General features: G+C 44.7%; 2 protein-coding genes across 4 annotated transcripts in view; both read left to right on the top strand.

The window, feature by feature from the left end:
* The window catches only part of PSTPIP2 (proline-serine-threonine phosphatase interacting protein 2), a 59,076-nt gene extending 55,298 nt beyond the window's left edge, over positions 1–3,778 (top strand). Inside the window, exons 11-14 of the mRNA XM_045789990.2 lie at positions 993–1,089; positions 1,205–1,286; positions 2,397–2,431; positions 3,721–3,778. Coding sequence (XP_045645946.1) covers positions 993–1,089; positions 1,205–1,286; positions 2,397–2,431; positions 3,721–3,770 — 264 coding nt within the window. The 3' untranslated portion in view covers positions 3,771–3,778. The remainder of the gene's footprint in view (positions 1–992; positions 1,090–1,204; positions 1,287–2,396; positions 2,432–3,720) is intronic.
* A 15,029-nt stretch (positions 3,779–18,807) lies between these two features.
* EPG5 (ectopic P-granules 5 autophagy tethering factor) overlaps positions 18,808–19,907 on the top strand; it is a 102,324-nt gene continuing 101,224 nt past the window's right edge. For all 3 annotated transcript variants that reach the window (XM_045789985.2, XM_087869850.1, XM_045789986.2), the window contains exon 1: positions 18,808–18,967. In XM_045789985.2, coding sequence (XP_045645941.1) covers positions 18,905–18,967 — 63 coding nt within the window. In that variant the 5' untranslated portion in view covers positions 18,808–18,904. The remainder of the gene's footprint in view (positions 18,968–19,907) is intronic.

The following is a 19,907-nucleotide window of genomic DNA, read 5'->3' on the forward strand; positions in this document are numbered from 1 at the left end:
TGATCGTGAGTCCCAAAGTGTCATTCCAGGACAGGGCCAAGTACTAGCAGACTGATCCTTGCCCAGGCTAATGATCACACCAGGGGTCAAGATTTACTTCAACAGTATTCTCAGGGTCCATATCCAGGTTTAACTTGTGCGCAGCAATCCTCATGGGGTTCGCAGACCTCAGAGGGATTAGAGTTCAAATGATCGAAACTTTCTTTGCAAAGAAATAGCCACCCTCACTTAGATGGGACAGTCACTTTAGAAGAACAATTAAATACCTAAAAAACCTATAGTATTGCCTAGAACTTTTCCCAAGTTAATTCATTGTCTGCACTTGTGTGTGGCATTAGTCTTGGTATCTCTTTCCTTCGGCCATCAGCGTTTTTAAAAAAGCCCTTTCTGGCAAGTTATTTATGCTGCCACAGAGATACTTTTCTTGCCATCTTTAAAACAGTTTTTTTTTAAAGATTTTATTTATTTATTTGACAAAGAGAGAGGCAGCGAGAGAGGGAATACAAGCAGGGAGAGTGGGAGAGAAGCAGGCTTCCCGCTGAGCAGGGATCCCGATGCGGGGCTCTATCCCAGAACTCTGGGATCATGACCTGAGCCGAAGGCAGATGCTTAATGACTGAGCCACCCAGGTGCCCTTAAAACAGTTTTAATAGCAGATATGCATCAGAGAAATCCCTTTATATGAGTCATATAAAAAGAGACTTGGGAACATCTCTTTTTCTTTTTTAAAACAAAATTCAGGAGATTCAGCCATTCATCAAACCTGTTTTAATAAGCTCTGTCACAATTATCACCAACATACCTCTAGCTTGATTTGTCATTTTTTAAAAAAAGCTTTTATTATTTGTCAAAGAGAGAGAGAAGAAGCAGGGGGGGAGTGGCAGGCAGAGAGAGAAGCAGGCTCCACACTGAGCAAGGACCCCTGGGATCATGACCTGAGCCAAAGGCAGACTGAGCCACCCAGGTGTCCTGATTTCTCTTCTTTTTGTTAGATGTATGAAGAAGTCCGTAAGAGCTTGGAAGCGTGCAGCATTGAGAAGGACATTGCGTTTTTTGTGAACCACCAAAAAACTGGACAGACCCCACCAGGTGACTGGAGTGGCCGGGCTGGGGGTTTATTTAAGCTTTTCTACTAGTCTTTTGCGTCACATGTTGAGAATGGAAGACACCAGCATCTTAATATTTTGTTTCTTGATTCCCCTAGCACCCATCATGTATGAGAATTTCTACAACCCCCAGAAGAGTACAGCCTCACAGGGAAAGGCCCCGGGGCCTAACTTAGCAAGGTAATAACCAGCTACCTTCCACATGAAGAAAAATACTTTTAATAGATGTTGTTATCATTAGTGTTCTAAGAGGCATTAGAATTGGAGCACACCCACCACTGCATTTCCTTAGTGAGGTTGCTAGGTTTGGGGAAGTAGCATTTTTAGGACAAATGTTCAGTGGATTTTACCAGTCGTGGTTTAAGGAGGACTACATCATGCTTGAGTGTGACTATTGTTACTCACGTATGAATCCTATACCTTGGTTACAGCCTGTAGAAAGCAGGAGTCAGCAGACGCTGGCCGCCTGTGAGTCAACTCTGACCAACCTCTTTTGGTGGGGCCCAAGAGTAAAGAATGGTTTTTAATTTTTAAAGAGCTGAGAAAAGAGAAAAGGGTACTATTTTGTGACACATGAAAGTTACATGAAATTCAGATGACAGCGTTCATATAAAGTTTTACTAGAACCCGACCGTGCTCATTCATTTACCTTTTGTCTGTGGCTGGGCTGTGACAGAGTTGCCCTAGTGGCTGGCAGAGCCTGAGTCATTGACCGTGTGGCCCTTTACAGAAAGGGTTTGCTGCCCCAGCCATAAAGGATCCCGACGGAAGAGAAACTTCTGTTTCAGGCAGTTGGCTTCTTGTCTAAGCTGCAAATTTCTATTCCAGTTTTTAAAAAGAGAAGGGAGTAAAGGGGGCCCTGCAGGACCCACATCAATGTTGAAGAACGCCCCGCTCTGTTCAGAATGGTGCCTGTGAATTAGCTCGTTTCATCGTCACAGCGAGGCGGGAGCCGCTTGTATTTTCTATCTCATGTGTGGACATGCTGAAGTACCAGGAGATCAGGAAACCACGCACTCACGGCAGAGACTTTCCTCGTGTGGGTCTGGGGCGTGGGGGCAGGGCTCTGCCCTTCCTGACTGCTGGGCATCCTGCCCGTCAGCAAAATAGGTCAGCAGCCTAGATTCCAGTGGGTCAGCGGTGCAGGCCTTTTGCTTCATCTGAACTCTCCTTGGCTCTCCAGAACAGAAACCAGATCTGATTAGAGTGTAGTAGGCTTGTAGTGAGAAGTCAAAAATTAGAAAAATAACAAGAACTCATCTGAAAGACTTTGGTTTTCATTTCTCACAGGAGAGGACGTCTCCCAGTTCCTAAAAGTTTACCAGGTATGACACCAAGAAAGACCTCTTGAAATGCTTATGTCATATTCTCTCTCTTTTTGTTTTTGGTAAAGATTTTATTTATTTATTTGAGAGAGAGAGAGTGCATACATGAGCAGGGGGAGGGGCAGAGGGAGAAGCAGACTCCCCGCTGAGTGCAGAGGTCCACGAAGGGCTGGATCCCAGGATCCTGGGATCACGACATAAGCTGAAGTCAGTCGCTTAACCAACCGACTGAGCCACCCAGGTGCCTCACCATGTTCTCTTTAACGGTGAGTAGTTAGAATGTTGAAATAAAGGGAAACAAGGGAATAAACAGAATCAAATTCTCAAGAGAATGAGGCTGTATCAGGATCTAATATAATACTGTCTGTCACAGAGTGGACTTTGGTAATAGGTGGTCTGCTCTATAGCTTATCGAAGAGAATTCTGCTCTTGGAGTACCGAAAGAAACTTATAATAAGGCAGTCTTACCTAAGAGATTATTTCAACTTGAACCATAAAAACAACAAAGTAAGGTATAGTTTCCTTTGGACTACACAGAAACGTAACTGATAGAAGGCATAGATGTCTAGAAAAATGTCATCTAATATTATATATTTGTGCACTGACTGTAATTGGGTCTTTCATTAATCCCCCTGGTCTCTTTTTCATTGAGAACTCCTATGATACATCAGGGACAACCACACATTTTAACATTTTTTGTTAGTTTTATTCCTTGGATAATTGTAAGATCCTTGACGGCGGGCACTTGGTTTTCTCCTGTATCACTCGTAGCACCTAACACAGCGCTGGGCACATAGTAGGTGCTCAACAAATATCTATTATTCGAGTAAAAGAAAGATACACCTGCCTGTGTTCAAGGGACTGCGGGAAGAGATAACTCATGCTGCATAAGGGAGCTTAGGAGAACTTTAGTAACTGAAAGAAATTCAGGGGCTAAAATGATATCTTTGAAAAATTTAAGGATTTAAGTTATTTTAATTTTGTAAAACAGTTGCCACCTGATAACGTGGGACTTATTTATGTCTCTGTTTGAAGATGACTTTACTCTAGGTACTATCTGCACATGGTTGAAAAAGGGCAATGAAATCATAGTAGTGATTTCCAGATGTGTGAATGAATCCTCTGGTTTATAGTCATGATTTCCGTTTGTAAGAGTTGTCGCCAGATGTTTTCATTTTATAAAAGGACAGTCACTAGAATCTTTAACTGGAATGTTTTGATTCCAGAAGGGCCAAGATCTTATCATGAAACAAGGTTAACTTAATGTTGCTCTGTTCGGCCTTTTGCAGATGACCCTGATTACTCTTCGGTTGATGACTACAGTCTGGTCTACCAGTAACCTCAATGGTAAGAACCTTTAACGTTCACATAATCAAGTGGCATTTACACTGGTGAGCGTGTTTTTGAGTCTTTGAAGCTTCTTTATAGCGCCACTGCAAGCAGCAAGGCTTTGCCTCAGGCTGGCCCGTGGGTGCTTGGGGTCCTACAGGATGGCCTGTCTGGATCCCATACCGCAAGGGAACTGGAGCCCACGCCATACGCATTTGAACGAAGAGATTCTCCCTTCACTAATTATTCTGTAGCTCGTTTTCTGCTCCTGTTAAGTTCTTTGTCACTATAACACACTTACGCTCAAGGCAAAGCTCACAAACAAAACACACGTGATCCTTGTTGTTTAAGTAGCAGTGTACTCGCCCATTCCCAAGAGAGGGAAAAGCCAAGTAAAATAAGTCGGTGAAAATGAGGCAAACACTATGACATTCACCTATTACACAAGGGCATTATAGGGGTCATCTTGTCTCCCATTATCACCGCTCCAAAGTAGCAAACCGCGGGGATTCCTAGAGCTGAACTACGGAGCCGGTCATCGCTGCAAAGACGGCGCTCGGTCTTTGGTTCTCAGACACTTGTAACATGTCCCAGGTCAATCTCAGTCTTCACAAATGTGAAGGAATGCCTCTGAAGCAAAAATAGTATTATATGCAACTCTATAAAGTATAAATGTTTTGACCCAAATGGGCATATCTTGGAGTATGACAACATATGTACGTATGAGCAAAGAAAAGGCTTGAAAAGATACATTCCCAAACAAGGAATAGTGTTTCTTTTTCTTCACTTAGGGTTTCCAATTTGTCTATGATACAAATTTATTACTTTTTTTTTTTTTAAAGATTTTATTTATTTATGTGACAGAGAGACAGCCAGCGAGAGAGGGAACACAGCAGGGGGAGTGGGAGAGGAAGAAGCAGGCTCACAGCGGAGGAGCCCGATGTGGGACTCCATCCCGGTACGCCGGGATCACGCCCTGAGCCGAAGGCAGACGCTTTAACGACTGCGCTACCCAGGCACCCCGCAAATTTATTACTTCTTTAATAAAAAACTGTTTCCGAAGACTTGATCCTCTTGCACGTTCCTGATTTACTGTGTTCCAGGGACTGCCGGGGGCGGGGGGATGCAGAAACTGGAACAGCCTCTCTCCCACCCTCCCTGGTTTGGTGCTACTGTCACTTAGGAAACAAAACAGGTTTTAATAGTGCTCTATGGTGGCTTTCCTTCAGTGTTTTATAGCACTGAAAAGTTCTTTTAAAAAATTTTTTTAAAAATTTAAATTCAATTAATTAACATATAAGGTATTATTAATTTGAGAGGTAGAGGTCAGTGATTCATCAGTCTTATATAATACCCAGAGCTCATTACATCACGTGATCTCCTTAATGCCCAACACCCAGTTACCCCGCTCCCCCCCTCCCCTCCAGCAACACTCAGTTTGTTTCCTATGATTAAGAGTTTCTTATGGTTTTCTCCCTCTCTGATGTCATCTTGTTTTATTTTTTTCCTCCCTTCCTCCATGATCCTCTGCCTTGTTTCTTAAATTCCACACATGATGAGATCATATGATAATCGTCTTTCTCTGATTGACTTATTTCGCTTAGCGTAATACCCTCTAGTTCCAATGTCATCGTTACAAATGGCAAGATTTCATTTTTTTGATGGCTGAGTAGTAGTCCATTGTATATATATATAACACATCTTCTTTATCCACTCCTCTGTCAATGGATGTCTGGGCTCTTTCCATAGTTTGACTATTATGGACATTGCTGCTATAAACATTGGGGTGCGGGTGCCTGTTCAGATCACTACATTTGTATATTTGGGGTAAATACTCAGTAGTGCAATTGCTGGGTTGTAGGGTGGCTCTATGTTCAGCTTTTTGAGGAACCTCCATACTGTTTTCCAGAGCGGCTGCACCAGCTTGCGTTCCCACCACAGTGTAGCACTGAAAAATTCTTGAAGTGAGCACATCCAACACTGCTTGTCTCCGGTCCTCTGAAAACACCTACTTCGTGACTTGTAGCCCATTAGCTCAATGGGACAGAAGCCATGTTGTTCTGATTACACAGAAATAATCAGCTACTGTGTATTTATACTTAAACATAAGTCTTTAAATTGCTTAATAAATGTCTTTAATACCTAAGCAACTTTGCTGTGAAAGATGATGGAAATTGAAGATCTAAAATACCCAGCCTCTGACTATACATAACTTTCTGACTGAGAAACAAATTGGAGTCTTTACAACTGGTCATCATTTCTTCATTTCGTAAGGTTCCCTTTTTCTCATGGAAAGAGGCACGGCCCATATTAGGTTCCCATGGGGAACTGGTGACTGGGGACTCCTGCCCTCTGGAACAACACGTAGATGATGGCTACAGGCAGCCATTGGCAGCTCCAAGAGTTTGGTTTGTTTTTCTTAACCTCTTCCTTTCCTACTCCCTTATTTGCACAAAGCATGTATTCTAGTTGTTTAATAGTAACCTCTGGCTGGGCAACTCCAGTTCCTCAGAGCGAAGAACCTGCTGTTCGGACGCACGGTGCTAACAGCAGCTCACGTGAGCTCTGTCACTTCCTCGGGCCCGTCAGTGTGAGCCAGCTCCACGGACGGGGCTCGGCATATGTGTGTATTATTTACAGAGCTGAAGGGAATTTTACAGAAGGACGTCTGTCTTAGTTAATAACTTAGCTAAGGAACCTATCATAACACTTCAAAGAGTTTGAGCCTTTGGAAATGAAATAGGAAGGTGTAGGAATCTGTGGTTTGTGTGGTGTCGCTGATGTTAGCTGCCGTGCCTGGTTTTAGTGGTAACGTGTTTAGGTAAAGACAGATTGTAACTTTTGTGTATTAAAAATATAAATACATGTATTGTTTACCAGAAAGCAATGCTGTTGTCTTCACAATCCATTTCTCATCACTTTTTAAAAAATTTATTTCTTCGAGGGGTGCCTGGGTAGCTCAGTCGGCTAAGTGTCTGCCTTCGGCTCAGGTCATGATCCCGGGGTCCTGGGATCGAGCCCTGCATGGGACTCCTTGCTCAGCGGGGAGCCTGCTTCTCCCTCTAGCTGCTTCTCTCCCTGCTTGTACTCTCTCTCTCTGTCAAATAAACAAATAAAATCTTTTTAAAAATTTTTATTTATCTGAGAGAGAGAGAAAGAGAGTGTGCATGAGCTCTGGGGGGGGGGTGCGAGGAGCAGTGGGAGAGGAAGAGGATCTCAAGCAGACTCCCTGCTGAATGGGGAGCTGAACACCAGGCTGGATCCCAGGACCCTGAGATTATGACCTGAGCTAAAATCAAGAGTCAGACGCTTAACCAAGTGAGCCACCCAGGTGCCCCCATTTTTCATCACTTTTAATATTTATTCCTCACCATTTGCTTTCTTTGGCCAAGCATACTTATTCTGGGTAGATAATATATCAAGGTGGGAGTGAGGAGCTGATGCGAATGGCTCATTCAAATGAAATTTCTTTGTTATTTTCTTTCAGAAAACAGCTCCTTTTCCAGCTGGTGCTTCTACGGCACGGGAGGAAGCACTCAGAGCTGTAGCTATCTGTAGCCGAACTATGCCGCTCATGAAACTTTGAAGGGAGACCTTGCTGTCATGTTCTGGTATTTTATATTGATGGTAGACATTTAGATCAACTGAGGTTAGGAAAGTTCTGAAATTTTTAAAAGAAGTTTACAGATTGTCCCAGACCGAAGAATTATCCTTTTCCTGTCAGTTCCCAATGTTGAGAATGATTTGTGTTATCTCCTTGATCCAGGAAAGGGTCTGGATTTGGAGCCTTGACTCTTCGTGTGGGGGAGAGGTGGCCGCAGAGGGGTCCGAGGCATCAGCCTGTAGGCGCGTCTTTGGCTTTGGGGGCAGCGTGGCTGTGGAACGTTCACAACAGCCCACGCCCGCAGTGGTGCGGAATTTTAAATCCCCTTCCTTTCTGGCTGGAGGACGGAGAGGCCATCTGACTATACTTTCTCATTTCACAGATGAAGAAATGAGGCCCAGAAGCGTGAAATCCATTTCCTTACCGATTAGGGACAGAACCAAAACCGGAGCGTAAGCTCATCCCACATCGCCGTTCGTACTAATCCTTCCTGAGGCTGTGGGGCTCATGTTGAAATTTCAGACGCCAAATGTGTTTGCCAGTGTCTTTTCAATTGGGAAAATTACCAGGGTTTAAATGTCAGCTTTATTTTTATATGACTCAATGTGTGTGCTGACGTACAGAGCGCCATATTTAGTTTAACCCAAGAAGCCGTTGATTGTAAAGCATGCCATTATTTTATATGCCACTGAGAAAGTTAGGTGGGGAAGTTGACCACTAGCTTGTGACAGTTAATGGCCAAGCCCATCTGAATTTGATTTGCTAAAGTGTGGGGAGAAAAAAGTACATCCTACAATGAGCACAACAAGAAATTTTGACTCCATTCCTAAAGGGAATTCTAGAGCTCCAAAGCCAGTCCTCCATCCTGGGTCTTCTTCACAGAGAATCTTTCCCTTGCTAGATTCTGGCATTTTTAAAAAGTGTTGATCTTACCCTTCCACAGGTATTTGGGTCTTTCTTTTATTACCCACAAACAGTAGGGAGACTATATCCCTTTTGTATGATATCCACACACCATGAGAAAACAGTACATTGTAGTTAATAACATTAAACTAGCACTGGTACTTACTTGGTATGTTGTAAAATTCTCTTGGCACAAAGAGCACATACTTTCTTCTCCTGCCCGTGCAATAGATTTCTCAGAACTACGCATCAGTTGATTAAAACAAGATTGATTATTTCCCCCCACTTAATGTAAGGTGTTACTGAAAGTGGCAGCTTCTTCTCATGACAGGAAGCTTGCATCAATTGGATATCCTTTTGAGAAATTGAAGTTTGCAAAGGGCCGCTGACTTCCCCAAATAGAGCAGGCTCAGGAAATTTTCCTTCGAACTCAGAACATTCTGTTTTTAAATATTTTATTTATTGTTGGCAATTCCTCAGGGATTTCGCTTTTCTCTCTATTGGTCAGTGTCATTGATGTAAAAGTTTTATGAATTGAAAATATTTTTATTTTGTGGCTTTTTCAGTTTGCTATGAAGTAAAATAAAGGTTCTTAGTGATTTGGGATGTATTTTGCATTTCTGTGTTAACCGCATCCTCTCTTTCAAGGCTGTGGGACTCTCATCACATATGCTCTGGTCAGACTGCAGGAGGGCAGACTGTTGGTAGGGGAGGTGCCACACCACTTCCTCCCGATCCTTTGATTCTTCGATCCTGATCCTTCAGGCAAAGTTCCTTCCTTGGGGAGGCACCGTCCCCGCGTCCAGACTAGGTTGGATCCCACTGCTGTGTCCTTTTCCCCTCCCGTATTTTCCTTGATATGACATGATTCTCTCTTGAAATTAATTGTTCAAAGTCTGGCTTCCCTCCTGGACAGTAACCTTAATGACAGCACGTCCCTCTCCATCAGTTTTTCCTGTTGTGTCCCCAGCACCTGACACGCTGTAGTAAGTATGAAAGAATGAGTGGCTAGAAGAGAGTGTACCTGGAGAAACGACTAGTTGAGAGAGAAAACAGGAGTGTAAGGGGAGCAACACCAGTCAAATAAGCATACACATTAAATTTAGTAAATATGAGCTCCCCTGAAGAGCGTAGGTATCTTCATTTGAATTCCGCTGGAAGCAGACCCCGAGATAAGAATTTGAGTGCAGGTCCTTTGTCGTCCGCGCACAGAAATAAAGTTGTCAGACACCACTCTGAGCTGCCATGCAGGGCTGCCTCTGCAAGGGAGAGCAGCAGCAGCTGACCCCGACGCATAGCTTTTATTTTGCTTTTTATCAGAAAAGCAAGGACAGATGCCTGGTAGCGTGGGAAAGGAGTACAAAGGGACGGCAAATATCTTGAAGCAGGCTTGCATTCTCCCCGTGTAGGCACGCAGGGAGTCAGTCTCGGGATAAGGGAGGGGCGGGATGTTTGGGCTGGCAATTGCCAGGTGCAGAAAGGGGGGGACTGAGGGTGACATTCTTTCCTAGCTCCTAACTTATGCCCTGCTCCTGGGGAACGTGGGATCCTGCTGCCACCCAGCCATTGCGTTCAACAGTCCCCCCTTAGGGCTTACAGTATATTTTCTAAGAATAACTCCACAGTCCTTTTTTCCAGGGGGGGGGGTGATCCCAGAAAGCACCAGTATGGGAGAGGGGAGGTAAAGGAGATGGAAAGAAGGAGGGAAGGGAAGGAAAGCAGACAGGCCTGCGGTATCAAGCCAGTGGGCACTGCAGGCCCTGGCGCTTTCGTCTGGGGACTCCTGGCGAACCATGTGGGACACACACCTCACAGACAGCTCACCGGGCGGAGGGGAGTGGTGATAGTCATTCTCCAGCTCCCTTCACTCACTGGGTGAGGGCCACCCCCCCCGGGGGACATGAATTCCTTGGCATTTCTGACCAGCCTGAAATGCAGAAATGCCAGCAGAGTGGGATCCAGGTTGTCGGAGAGAGAGTCCTTGGGAGGGGCAGTTCCTGGCGGTCGGAATTCGGGCTGATGTGTAAGGAACCGGTAAGTGCTGAGGGGCTGTGGATGGTGCCTGACAGGGGCTGACCCGGCGTGGCTCAGATCCAGCCCTGCGGGCATGAATTTTACTCCACCCGGCCTTCGCCCTTCAAGTTCCAGGTTCCAACACACACCCCCCAGCAGGTTTAGTAGGACAAGCAATAGTCCCTTGCTACAGATGGTCCTGAGTCTGTAACTGGTATTCATCGTCTCCTTCCCCTACCAGCCTGTTACGGAGTGAATGGTACCCTGCCCGCAGAACCCTCCACATTTATAGTTGAAGTCCCAATCCTTGGTGCCTCAGAACGTGACTGTGTTTGGAGATAGGGCCTTGAAAGCGGTGATGAAGTTGAAATGAGATCCCTGGGCTGGGGCACCAATCCAGTCTGATTGGCGTCCTTCGAAGAAGAGAAAGACACAGGGTTAGTGTGCACAAGGGGACGACCTTGTGAAAAACACCCAGAAGATAGCCATCTGCAAGCCAAGGAGAGAGGCCTCGGAGGAAACAAACGAGCACGTTAATCCTGGACTGCCAGCTTCCAGAACTGCAGGAAAATGAACTGCTATTGTTCAAGCCATCCGGTTTGTGGTATTTTGATATGGCGGCCCTGGGAAATTAACATCACACTTTCTAGATTCCCTTCCCACTTGGCAAGTCTCCTGCTTGTCTAGGGTTGCCTGACTGGTGCGGTGACCCAAACCCTCATCCCTAAGGGGTCTCAGCCCCTGGTTATCAGGCTCTTGTCAGACCGTGTTTTCTGAAATTGCAACTGATATTTATCACTGGGCATGGGAACACCCAGGGGCACCCCAGTGAAACTTCTGAGTTCCAGATATGTTCCTCCCTGTCCCACATTCCTCACAATAATCATGACTCCTGCTGGGACAGTTACTCCTTTCTTTTCTTGCTGGTCTATTGGCACGACTAGGCATCAACCACAGTTTTAGTGGAACTCTTTCTTTCTTTTTTAAAGATTTTTTTATTTATTTAGTTGAGAGAGAGCAGGGCGGGGGGAGGGTCAGAGGGAGAGGGAAAAGCAGACTCCCCACGGAGCATGGAGCCTGACACGGGGCTCGATCCCAGGACCCCAGGATCATGACCTGAGCTGAAGACAGACGCTTAACTGACTGAGCCACCTAGGCGTCCCAGTGGAACCCTTTTTATGCCCGTGGTTGATGCATCTCCTGGCAACTACATAGAGCGAGGTGCTCTAGTCCAGCAGAGCCTGAAGTTGAAGAGATGGGAAGCACCAGTTTCCCAAGTGGGTCAGTGTGATCTCTGGTGGCAGAAGCCATTCTTATCCCTTTGCTCCTAGACCTGTGTTTTCTATCTATTGGAGTCAACATACAGTACCATATTATGACCATATAAGACCTCATCTTTAAGACCAGCACCCCAATCCTGCAATGTATTCTCAAGGTGCCACACATTTATAAGTCCATTCCAACATTCTGTCAGGACAGCAGCTTCTAGGTGACGTGGCATGTGGTAGACGATGTGGAGCCCATGGACATGTCCCCATTGTTGCACCAGCTTCCCTGTACAGTGAAGCTCTTGGTGTAAGATGGGCATTCTCAGTGGGGGCAGTATTGCTCATAAGGGGGTGAAAATTGGTTCTTGATGGACAAAACAAATCTTACTCTTATGTTTAAAGCACAGATACGCCTATGGTCCATATACAGAGGTACAGTGTATCTATGGTATTAAAATTTCATGGGAGTGGCAATTAGGAAAAAAATGTCTAGAAAGGCTCCACAGGGTAATGAAAAGCAATTTGGCAAACACAGGTCTAAGGTGATGTTCTGTGGAATTTCATAAGGATACATGAGACACTCTTGGAGCCTTTGGATAGCATTGCTGGCCAAGACACTGGCAGCAGAAAAGGAGAATCTATTCTTGGAATCAATCCCAGTAGAGGTGAATCGCTGCCCCTTCTAGAGTGGAAGGTGTTCAATGGAATCAGGTTTCCACCAAGCGGTTGATCGGGCTCCTTGGGGGGATGATAACATATTGAGGGCTCACCTCCAGCTTCGGGGGCTAATTGGTCAGACATTGAGCAGCAGTCACGAAGGCGGGTGAGTGAGGGCCCCTGCAGGGGTCTGCATCCCTGCAACCACAGCTACTCTCTTCACGAGTCCACTGAGGGAGCACCGGCGTGGCCAGGGACAGAGGCTGCCTGGACATCACCGATGAGTCCTCCTACGCACCTGTTGCTCTGCACCTCCTTTGATGAGTAGTTGCTCGTGGGCGCTGGTGTAGGACACACGGATTTCACATTTCGTTGCCCATTCTTTTGTTTTCAGTCTTCTAATCCCATTCCCTGATCCATGAGTCAAGTCGTGCCCAGCAGTCCGTGTCCGCGCTTGCCTGGGCTCCTTCTCCCTTCACACGAGGCTGATGAGCCGCTGTGTTACTTCATGCGCGGCCCACCGGGCGCACTGCTCTTCATCCTGGGTGGGGGGTGCCGTGTAGCAACAGTCTACACGGACATGAACAACAATTAACACACAGAGGTGATTTATTCTTGACCCAGGTATGAGTGAACCTCCTCTGAGGCCACGGGGATGAGCTGAAAGGAGAAGCATGGATGCGACAGAGGAAGTTGGTGGAGGTGTCTGGATTGCTGGTTTGTGCGATGTCCTGGCCTTCTGGATTTGCCCCCGCCTGTTCCAGAATGTACCACGTGTTCCAGAATAACCCCTGGACCTGACTCAGGGGGTTCTAAATGAGGATCAGCTAGTTTAGAGTAACGTTATTTCAAGTTCCCGTTTCCTTCGTAACTTTTATAAAATGCATCTCTGTCCATGTTACCAGAGAGGCTTTCTGGCTTTCTTGTTAGTGCTAGTGACCTGAGCTGGTAATTTTCTTTGGTACACCGACAGCAGTCGACGACCAACCCACTCTATGGTCCTTATAACTACGTTTCACCCCATATCTCTCAGATGTTGTATAAGACTGTCCCCCTGAATCCTGCCCTGAGTCCCCACAGATGAGGCCTCTGATAATTGGGAGGCTTCAGCTAGGCGGTTATCACTGCTCCACTTCCACAAGCACTGAGATCCTGTGACCGTCTGGCTGGGAAGGGGTCTGCTTCCAGAATACCATCCTGACATCTGAGTACAATTTCTGATACTAACTGTATTAGTCTGGGTTCCTCAAGGAGGCCTGGAGACCAGGCGTTCAAGAGGCTGAGAGTTCGAGATCAACTAGTTCATTTCAGAGGTGAACCCAGAGAACACTCTAGTGAAATGGGAACTGAAAAAGGGAAGAGAAGGAAGTGAATAAAGACTGTGTTATCAAGGAAGTTGCCACTGTGAGCAATTGGAGCCGAATCCCACAGGGGACTCTGGGAAACAGCACAGAACACAGATCACAGTGTTAGTCCACACCAGGTGTGAGGGAGCGGGGTGTGTGTATTAGTTTGCTAAATAATAAGGTGCCACACACTGACTGGTTTAAACAACAGAAATGTGTTGTCTCACAGTTGTGGAGTTTAGAAGTCCAAAGTCACGGTGCCAGCAGAGTTGGTTTCTTCTAAGGGCTGTGTTGGAAGGAGCTGTTCTAGGCCTCTCCCCTTGTCTAGTAGATGGTTGTCTTACCTCTCTGCATGTTTCTGTGTCCAAATTCCACCTTTGTACAAGGACACAGGTCATACTGGATTAGGGCCCACCCTTATGACCTCATTTTAACTTGATTATCTCCCTAAAGACCCTATCTCCAAGTAACGTCACGTTCTCAAGTCCTGGGAGTTAGGACTTCCATGTATGAATTTTGAAGAATACAATTCAACCGTAATGGTATTTATATGTCAACCCCCTCTGTCACTGGTTGAGGGCTGCTTTGAGTTTAGGGGGAGGCAGTATTTCCCTGGCACCTTCAGCTGGGCATACATATGGGCAAAGGGAGTTCTGAGGCAAAGATGTGACAATTGGAGTTTGGATCTGCGTACTCAGAAATCATAAATCCAAGGAGATATGAGTCGGACACCAGCAGGTATCCGATGCTTTTGGGGTGCAAATAACTCACCATTTCTATGACTCATTTAGCTTCTTTTTTAAGCTGGGAAGATGACGAGAGGGGAAATAATAGAAAAAAGATAAGTTTTAGATGTTTTGCTTCCTGTGAAAGCAAGAGTCTGTTAATAGAAGAGACCCCGTCTACAGTAGAGTCTTCCAAAAAAATGTAGGCAGGATATTTTTGGTACTTGCACTTCCAGCTAATTGTCTCAAGACACTGAAAAAAATTTAGAAGTAATGTGATTTCCTCATAATTTTTTAAAAATATGTTTAGTAATCATGAATGATGAAATAATTAATGCCTCGTACAGATTGAGGAAGTAATTAACTGTAGAATGAAGGCTTCTCGGAAATCGGGTCAGAGGAGGTGTCATCAGGGGGAATTGCCACTAGACAGCAACAGAGCCCCTGCAATCGAATTTTGTAGGAGAGTTTAAGAAAGCTTCACCCAGGGCTTGTTCCTGAGTTCGGCAGCTTTCACTGAACCCCTGTTATGGCAAATACTGTTCCAGATCCTGGCTGCCTTAGGAATCAGGCTCATATTAAAATTTTGGAAACTGTAATATAGTATGTGAATTATACTTCTTTTATGAATGCCTGGTCATTGTTTTAAATTGGGATTTTTCTCATGAGAATGAAAATTATTTTATTTTATTTAAAACAATTTTTTAAAAAGATTTTATTTATTTGGGAGAGAGAGAGGGAGAAGAGGGAGTGAGAACGAGCAGGGGGAGTGGCAGGTAGAGGGAAAGGGAGAAGCAGACTCCCTGCTGAGCAGAGAGCCCAATGTGGACCCTGGGATCATGACCCGAGCTGAAGGCAGATGCTTAACCGACGAAGCCACCCAGGTACTCCCAAAATTATTTTAGATTCTGAAAGCTGCAATGAAAATGAGTATAACCAATTGGAAGGAAATTTGGTAAATACTTATTAAAATTAAAAATGAGAAAGTCTCTTTGATCAGCAGTTTTGCAGCTAGGCATCTATCTTATAGAAGTACACGTGCACAAAACATATACAAGTATGGTCATTTGTAAAGCATTGTTGTTTTTTTTTAGAAAGATTTTATTATTTTTTTAAAGTAATCTCTATACCCAACGTGGGGCTCAAACTTGCAACCCCAAGATCAAGAGTTGCTTCCTCTACTGACTGAACCACCCAGGCACCCCTAAGCATTTCTTTCTTTCCTTCCTTCCTTCCTCCCTCCCTCCCTCCTTCCTTCCTTCCTTCTTTCCTTCTTTCTTTCCTTCCTTCCTTCCTTCCTTCCTTCCTTCCTTCCTTCCTTCCTTCCTTCCTTAAGATTTTATTTATTTATTGGATTGAGAGAGACACAGTGAGAGAGGGAACACCAGCAGGGGGAGTGGGAGAGGAAGAAGCAGGCTTCCCGCTGAGCAGGGAGCCAGAAGTGGGGCTCCATCCCAGGACCCCGGGATCATGACCTGAGCCGAAGGCAGAGGCTTAACGACTGAGCCACCCAGGCACCCCTAAGCATTGCTTTCAATAGCGAAAAATTAGAAACAATTTAATGGCCATCAGAAGTCTGTTTAAATAAACTTAGGGAATATTTAATTAATTAAGGGAAAAATGAAATAGAGCCATTTTCCTTACAAGGAAATATCTTCAGAATTTATGAATTAAAACGTCACAGACAATATATACATAGACACTGAGTACTTAAGAATGTGATATTTGTGCATGGGTAGAAAGTCTGAAAGGGTGCGTACTGAACTGTTAATGGTTAACTGCAGGGAAAGGAGGGTTAACTTTCTATTACATGTTCTTCTATGTTGTACTTCTACGTTGTTGGCAGACACATTTAAGAATATTATAATTTAGGGGCGTCTGGGTGGCTCATTCGGTTAAGCGACTGCCTTTGGCTCAGGTCATGATCCTGGTGTTCCAGGATGAGTCCTTCGTCAGGCTCCCTGCTCAGCAGGGAGTCTGCTTCTCCCTCTGACCCATCCCCCTCTCACGCTCGCGCGTGCGCTCTCTCTCTCTCTCTCTCTCTCTCTCATTCTCTCTCAAATAAATAAATAAAATCCTTTAAGAAAAGAATATTATAATTTAAAACTATTATAGAATTTTTTGAAGGACAGAAAAAAATATATAAAACCAATACCCAACAGTCAATGCTGTGACTATTCTGAATAACCCAGTATCTTTTAAATGAAATATTTCTGATATTCATCTCGGCTCCAATGTATAAGTATAGAGTATTGCAAATATGGAGAGAGAAAGCCTGCCTACCAGTCTTAAAGTCTATATATACCGTAGAATTGCATTGGTTCAAATCCCGGCTTCCCCATTTACCAGCTGTGTGACTGTAGGCAAATCATTTAACTTCTCTGAGCCTTAGTCCCTGTCTAAAATGAGAATAAAACAACTGACGTTGTAGAATTGTTATGCGAATCAAATGAGTTGTGTGAAAAGTACTCAGAACAGTTCCCGGCTGAGAGTAAGAGCTTGGGAAATGGTGATTATTACTACCCAAGGAGCTATGGCAGCAAACCCTTCACTGTTAAATTAGGCCAGTGATTAACCATGCTTGCTGTCAATGTAAATTTTTTAGTGTTTCTGCAGATAGCATTTATGCATAGAAAATATGTGTATCATTATCTCGTTTTTTGAAATTGATCTTTTAGACTAATTATTTCAAAATTAATGTTCAATTTATTAGTCATATACATTATAAAATTTTTCTTTTTCTTTTTTAATTTAGTTTTTCTTAAGTCTATCTTTATAAATCTCAATATTCTATTTATAAATCTAATAAATTTTAATAATCACTTTCAAGGGGGAACTTTAATATTTGGTCATTCAAATTCAATAGACCAAATTTATTAAACCATCTGTCCCATTTGTGATTTAAATTCCCTCAAACATTTTAAATTACAGTATTCAATTTAATATAGATTAATTTCTATTGCCTGAACTAACCAACAAAACTAACTACTTACAGTATTAAGGTCTACCAAATTCTGTCTCTCTCTCTCTCTATTTTTTTTTTTACAAAATTCAGTTTATAAATATAAAATATGCTGCTTTCCCCCTTAGGCTGTGATATATTTATCACAATTTATCTATACATTGTGTCTGCTTCCCAACTAAATTGTAAACCACAGGAAGCGAAGGTAGTGTTAGTTCTGTTTTGCTAAGTAGTGACTAACACATAGAGAACTTCGAAGGCCAAAAAGGATTTGAGTTGGTCTAAACCTTTCTGGGCATTCCAGACCTGGAGAAACACCAGCAAAAGTAATGGGTAGTAAAGGTGGTATAAAGATTTTGTTCATATTTGCCAAGTCTTGCCCATTATAAATAAGTATACACACACACACACACACACACACACACACACACCCAGGTATACAAAGTGCATGTGCATTCAGAGTGGCTTGATAACATTTTTGTTGTTGAGGATTTCAAATACATGAAACTGTACTTTATGTTTATATTATAAACAAGTCACCGAGCAGTGTACATCTCTGAAGTGCTTCCCATTTCTTGCGTCATATTCCTGGATTTTTCATTCTAGGATACGCTACCAGTGGGTCGATGGTCTTATTTTCCTCCCATATAAGCCATCTCAACTATCTTACCCATCACCAGACAAAACAACTCACATTCATTTGTTCCATTCGTCAAATATTTATTGAGGATCTATTCTATGCTGGTTCGTGTTGTAGGGGCCCTGGAGATACAACAGGGAACAGAGCAAAGAACCCTTGCCCTTTAAGAGCTTACATTCTGGTGGAGCTGACAGACACAACCATAAAAGCAAATTATATAGTATTTCAAGAGGCACTAAGTGCTTTGGAAGAAAGAAACTGAACAGCTGGGGGAGGGAGAAGGGCCCAGGTTTTTAACATCTGGAATTTAAAAATGAAGCAAGGTATGGAAAACCTATGCTAAGAACACTTTTATGTGTCTTCTTTCTTCTCTGCCCTTTTCGGGTCAGGTGTCTATTTCCTGCCTGGCAATTTGTATAGTCCTGGTAACTTCCATTTACGGACATGCCTGTCGCTCTACGCGTACCTTTCACGATTAGCCCATTTAATCTTCATCAAATATCATCATTCCCCTTTACAAAAGAGGAAACCGAAGTGCAAAACTCAAGGGTACATCACGAGCGCAAAGCGGAGATTGAGGCTGACTGGATCGACTTAACACCAGGTCAAAACAAGATTGACAAATATCTCTTCCTTTAAGGCGGCGGGCGTGAGGTGTGCCAGCGCACCCGGGGTCCACACAGAGCGCGGGCGGGAGAGACAGGCGCGACTCTCACCCGGAGAGTCGGCACTAGGGCTCCACACAACCGATCGAACTTGCTTCGGGGGCACACTGGAGGGTGCGGCGCACCGGGCCAGGGGTGGGGCCTGGAGTGAAGGGGGCGTGGCCACCATCCTCAGGGAAGACCAAGCCTCCTGGAGCGGTTTGTCCTACGCTGCGGCCCGTAGCGTCCCTGGGCTGCCGCCCCTTCTCCGGGAGTGGTGGCGGCCGGATCACGTGATAAGTCCGGAGGCCGGAACCCGGCAGGTTGCGAGAAGCGCAGGGTTTTGACAAAAACAAACGGCGACGGCGCTGTGGCGGGGTCTATGGCCGAGGCGGTGAGGCCCCAGCGCCGGGCCAAGGCCAAGGCCAGCCGGACTAAAACCAAGGTGAGGATCTCCCCGCCACCCTCCCGAGACCCTGGCGGATGCGCCCTGTCTCCTTTTTCCTCTCTTGGGCCTCTCCAGCCGGGGCTAACCATCTCCTGAGCCCCCCGCAGTCTCTGCCCGCACCTCCCAGTGTTTGAGCCCACCACCCACTGACACCAGCCCTGTTCATCTCCTCCATCTCCACGTTCCCTTGCCAGATTTTGTCAGGAGCGCATGTTTGCCTTTTCCTCCTCTGACCTCAGCGGGCTCTTTCTTTTCTGCTTTCTTCTTGACTTTTCCTCACCTGGGTCTGGATTCCTGCCGTGGAGCACCTTTTCAGTTCCCAGCTCTGTCTCTTTTGTCCTTTAAACCTGGGAACATTTTCAGTCCTCTCACGCACAAACAGGGAAGGAACCTTTCCACGCGTAGCATGTACCCTCTGGCAGAGCTCTATGGATAGCGACAGATAGAAGGTAGATTGTAGCATTGTGTCTTCTCGCTTTTGAAATTCAAGGTGATAGTGGCGCTGCTGCTGTTTATTTCTCATTATCCTGGTCGTTTATGATGGGGGACGAATGTCCAGAGATTAAACCAGGGCAGGACTCACACAGAAGAGATGGATTTGAATTTTCTGGGTTACTTTTGTTGGTTTGTTCTGTTTTCAGGTGCAGCTTGGGTTTTAATTTTTCTCCTATTTCTTGAATGACATTTATTTTACATTGAATAGGTTAAATGCTGCCCCTGGATGGCTGGACCTAGATTATTCTGGCTTACCTGGAACTGATACATTAAGGAAATAATGAGGGTAGTATTACAATTACTGGAAATTTCCTTTCCAACAAGTGGGTGATGTTGCAGAGCAAGTGTAACTTTAAAATGGTACCCAAATCTGATTTTCTCGTGGGAACAAAGTTTTGACTGGAGACAGGTGTTCAAAGATACTGTATTTAATAAGCCATAA

Source organism: Ursus americanus, chromosome 19, assembly GCF_024610735.1.
Source record: "Ursus americanus isolate L20-20 chromosome 19, mUrsAme1.1.p, whole genome shotgun sequence".
NCBI classification, from domain to species: Eukaryota; Metazoa; Chordata; class Mammalia; order Carnivora; family Ursidae; genus Ursus; species Ursus americanus.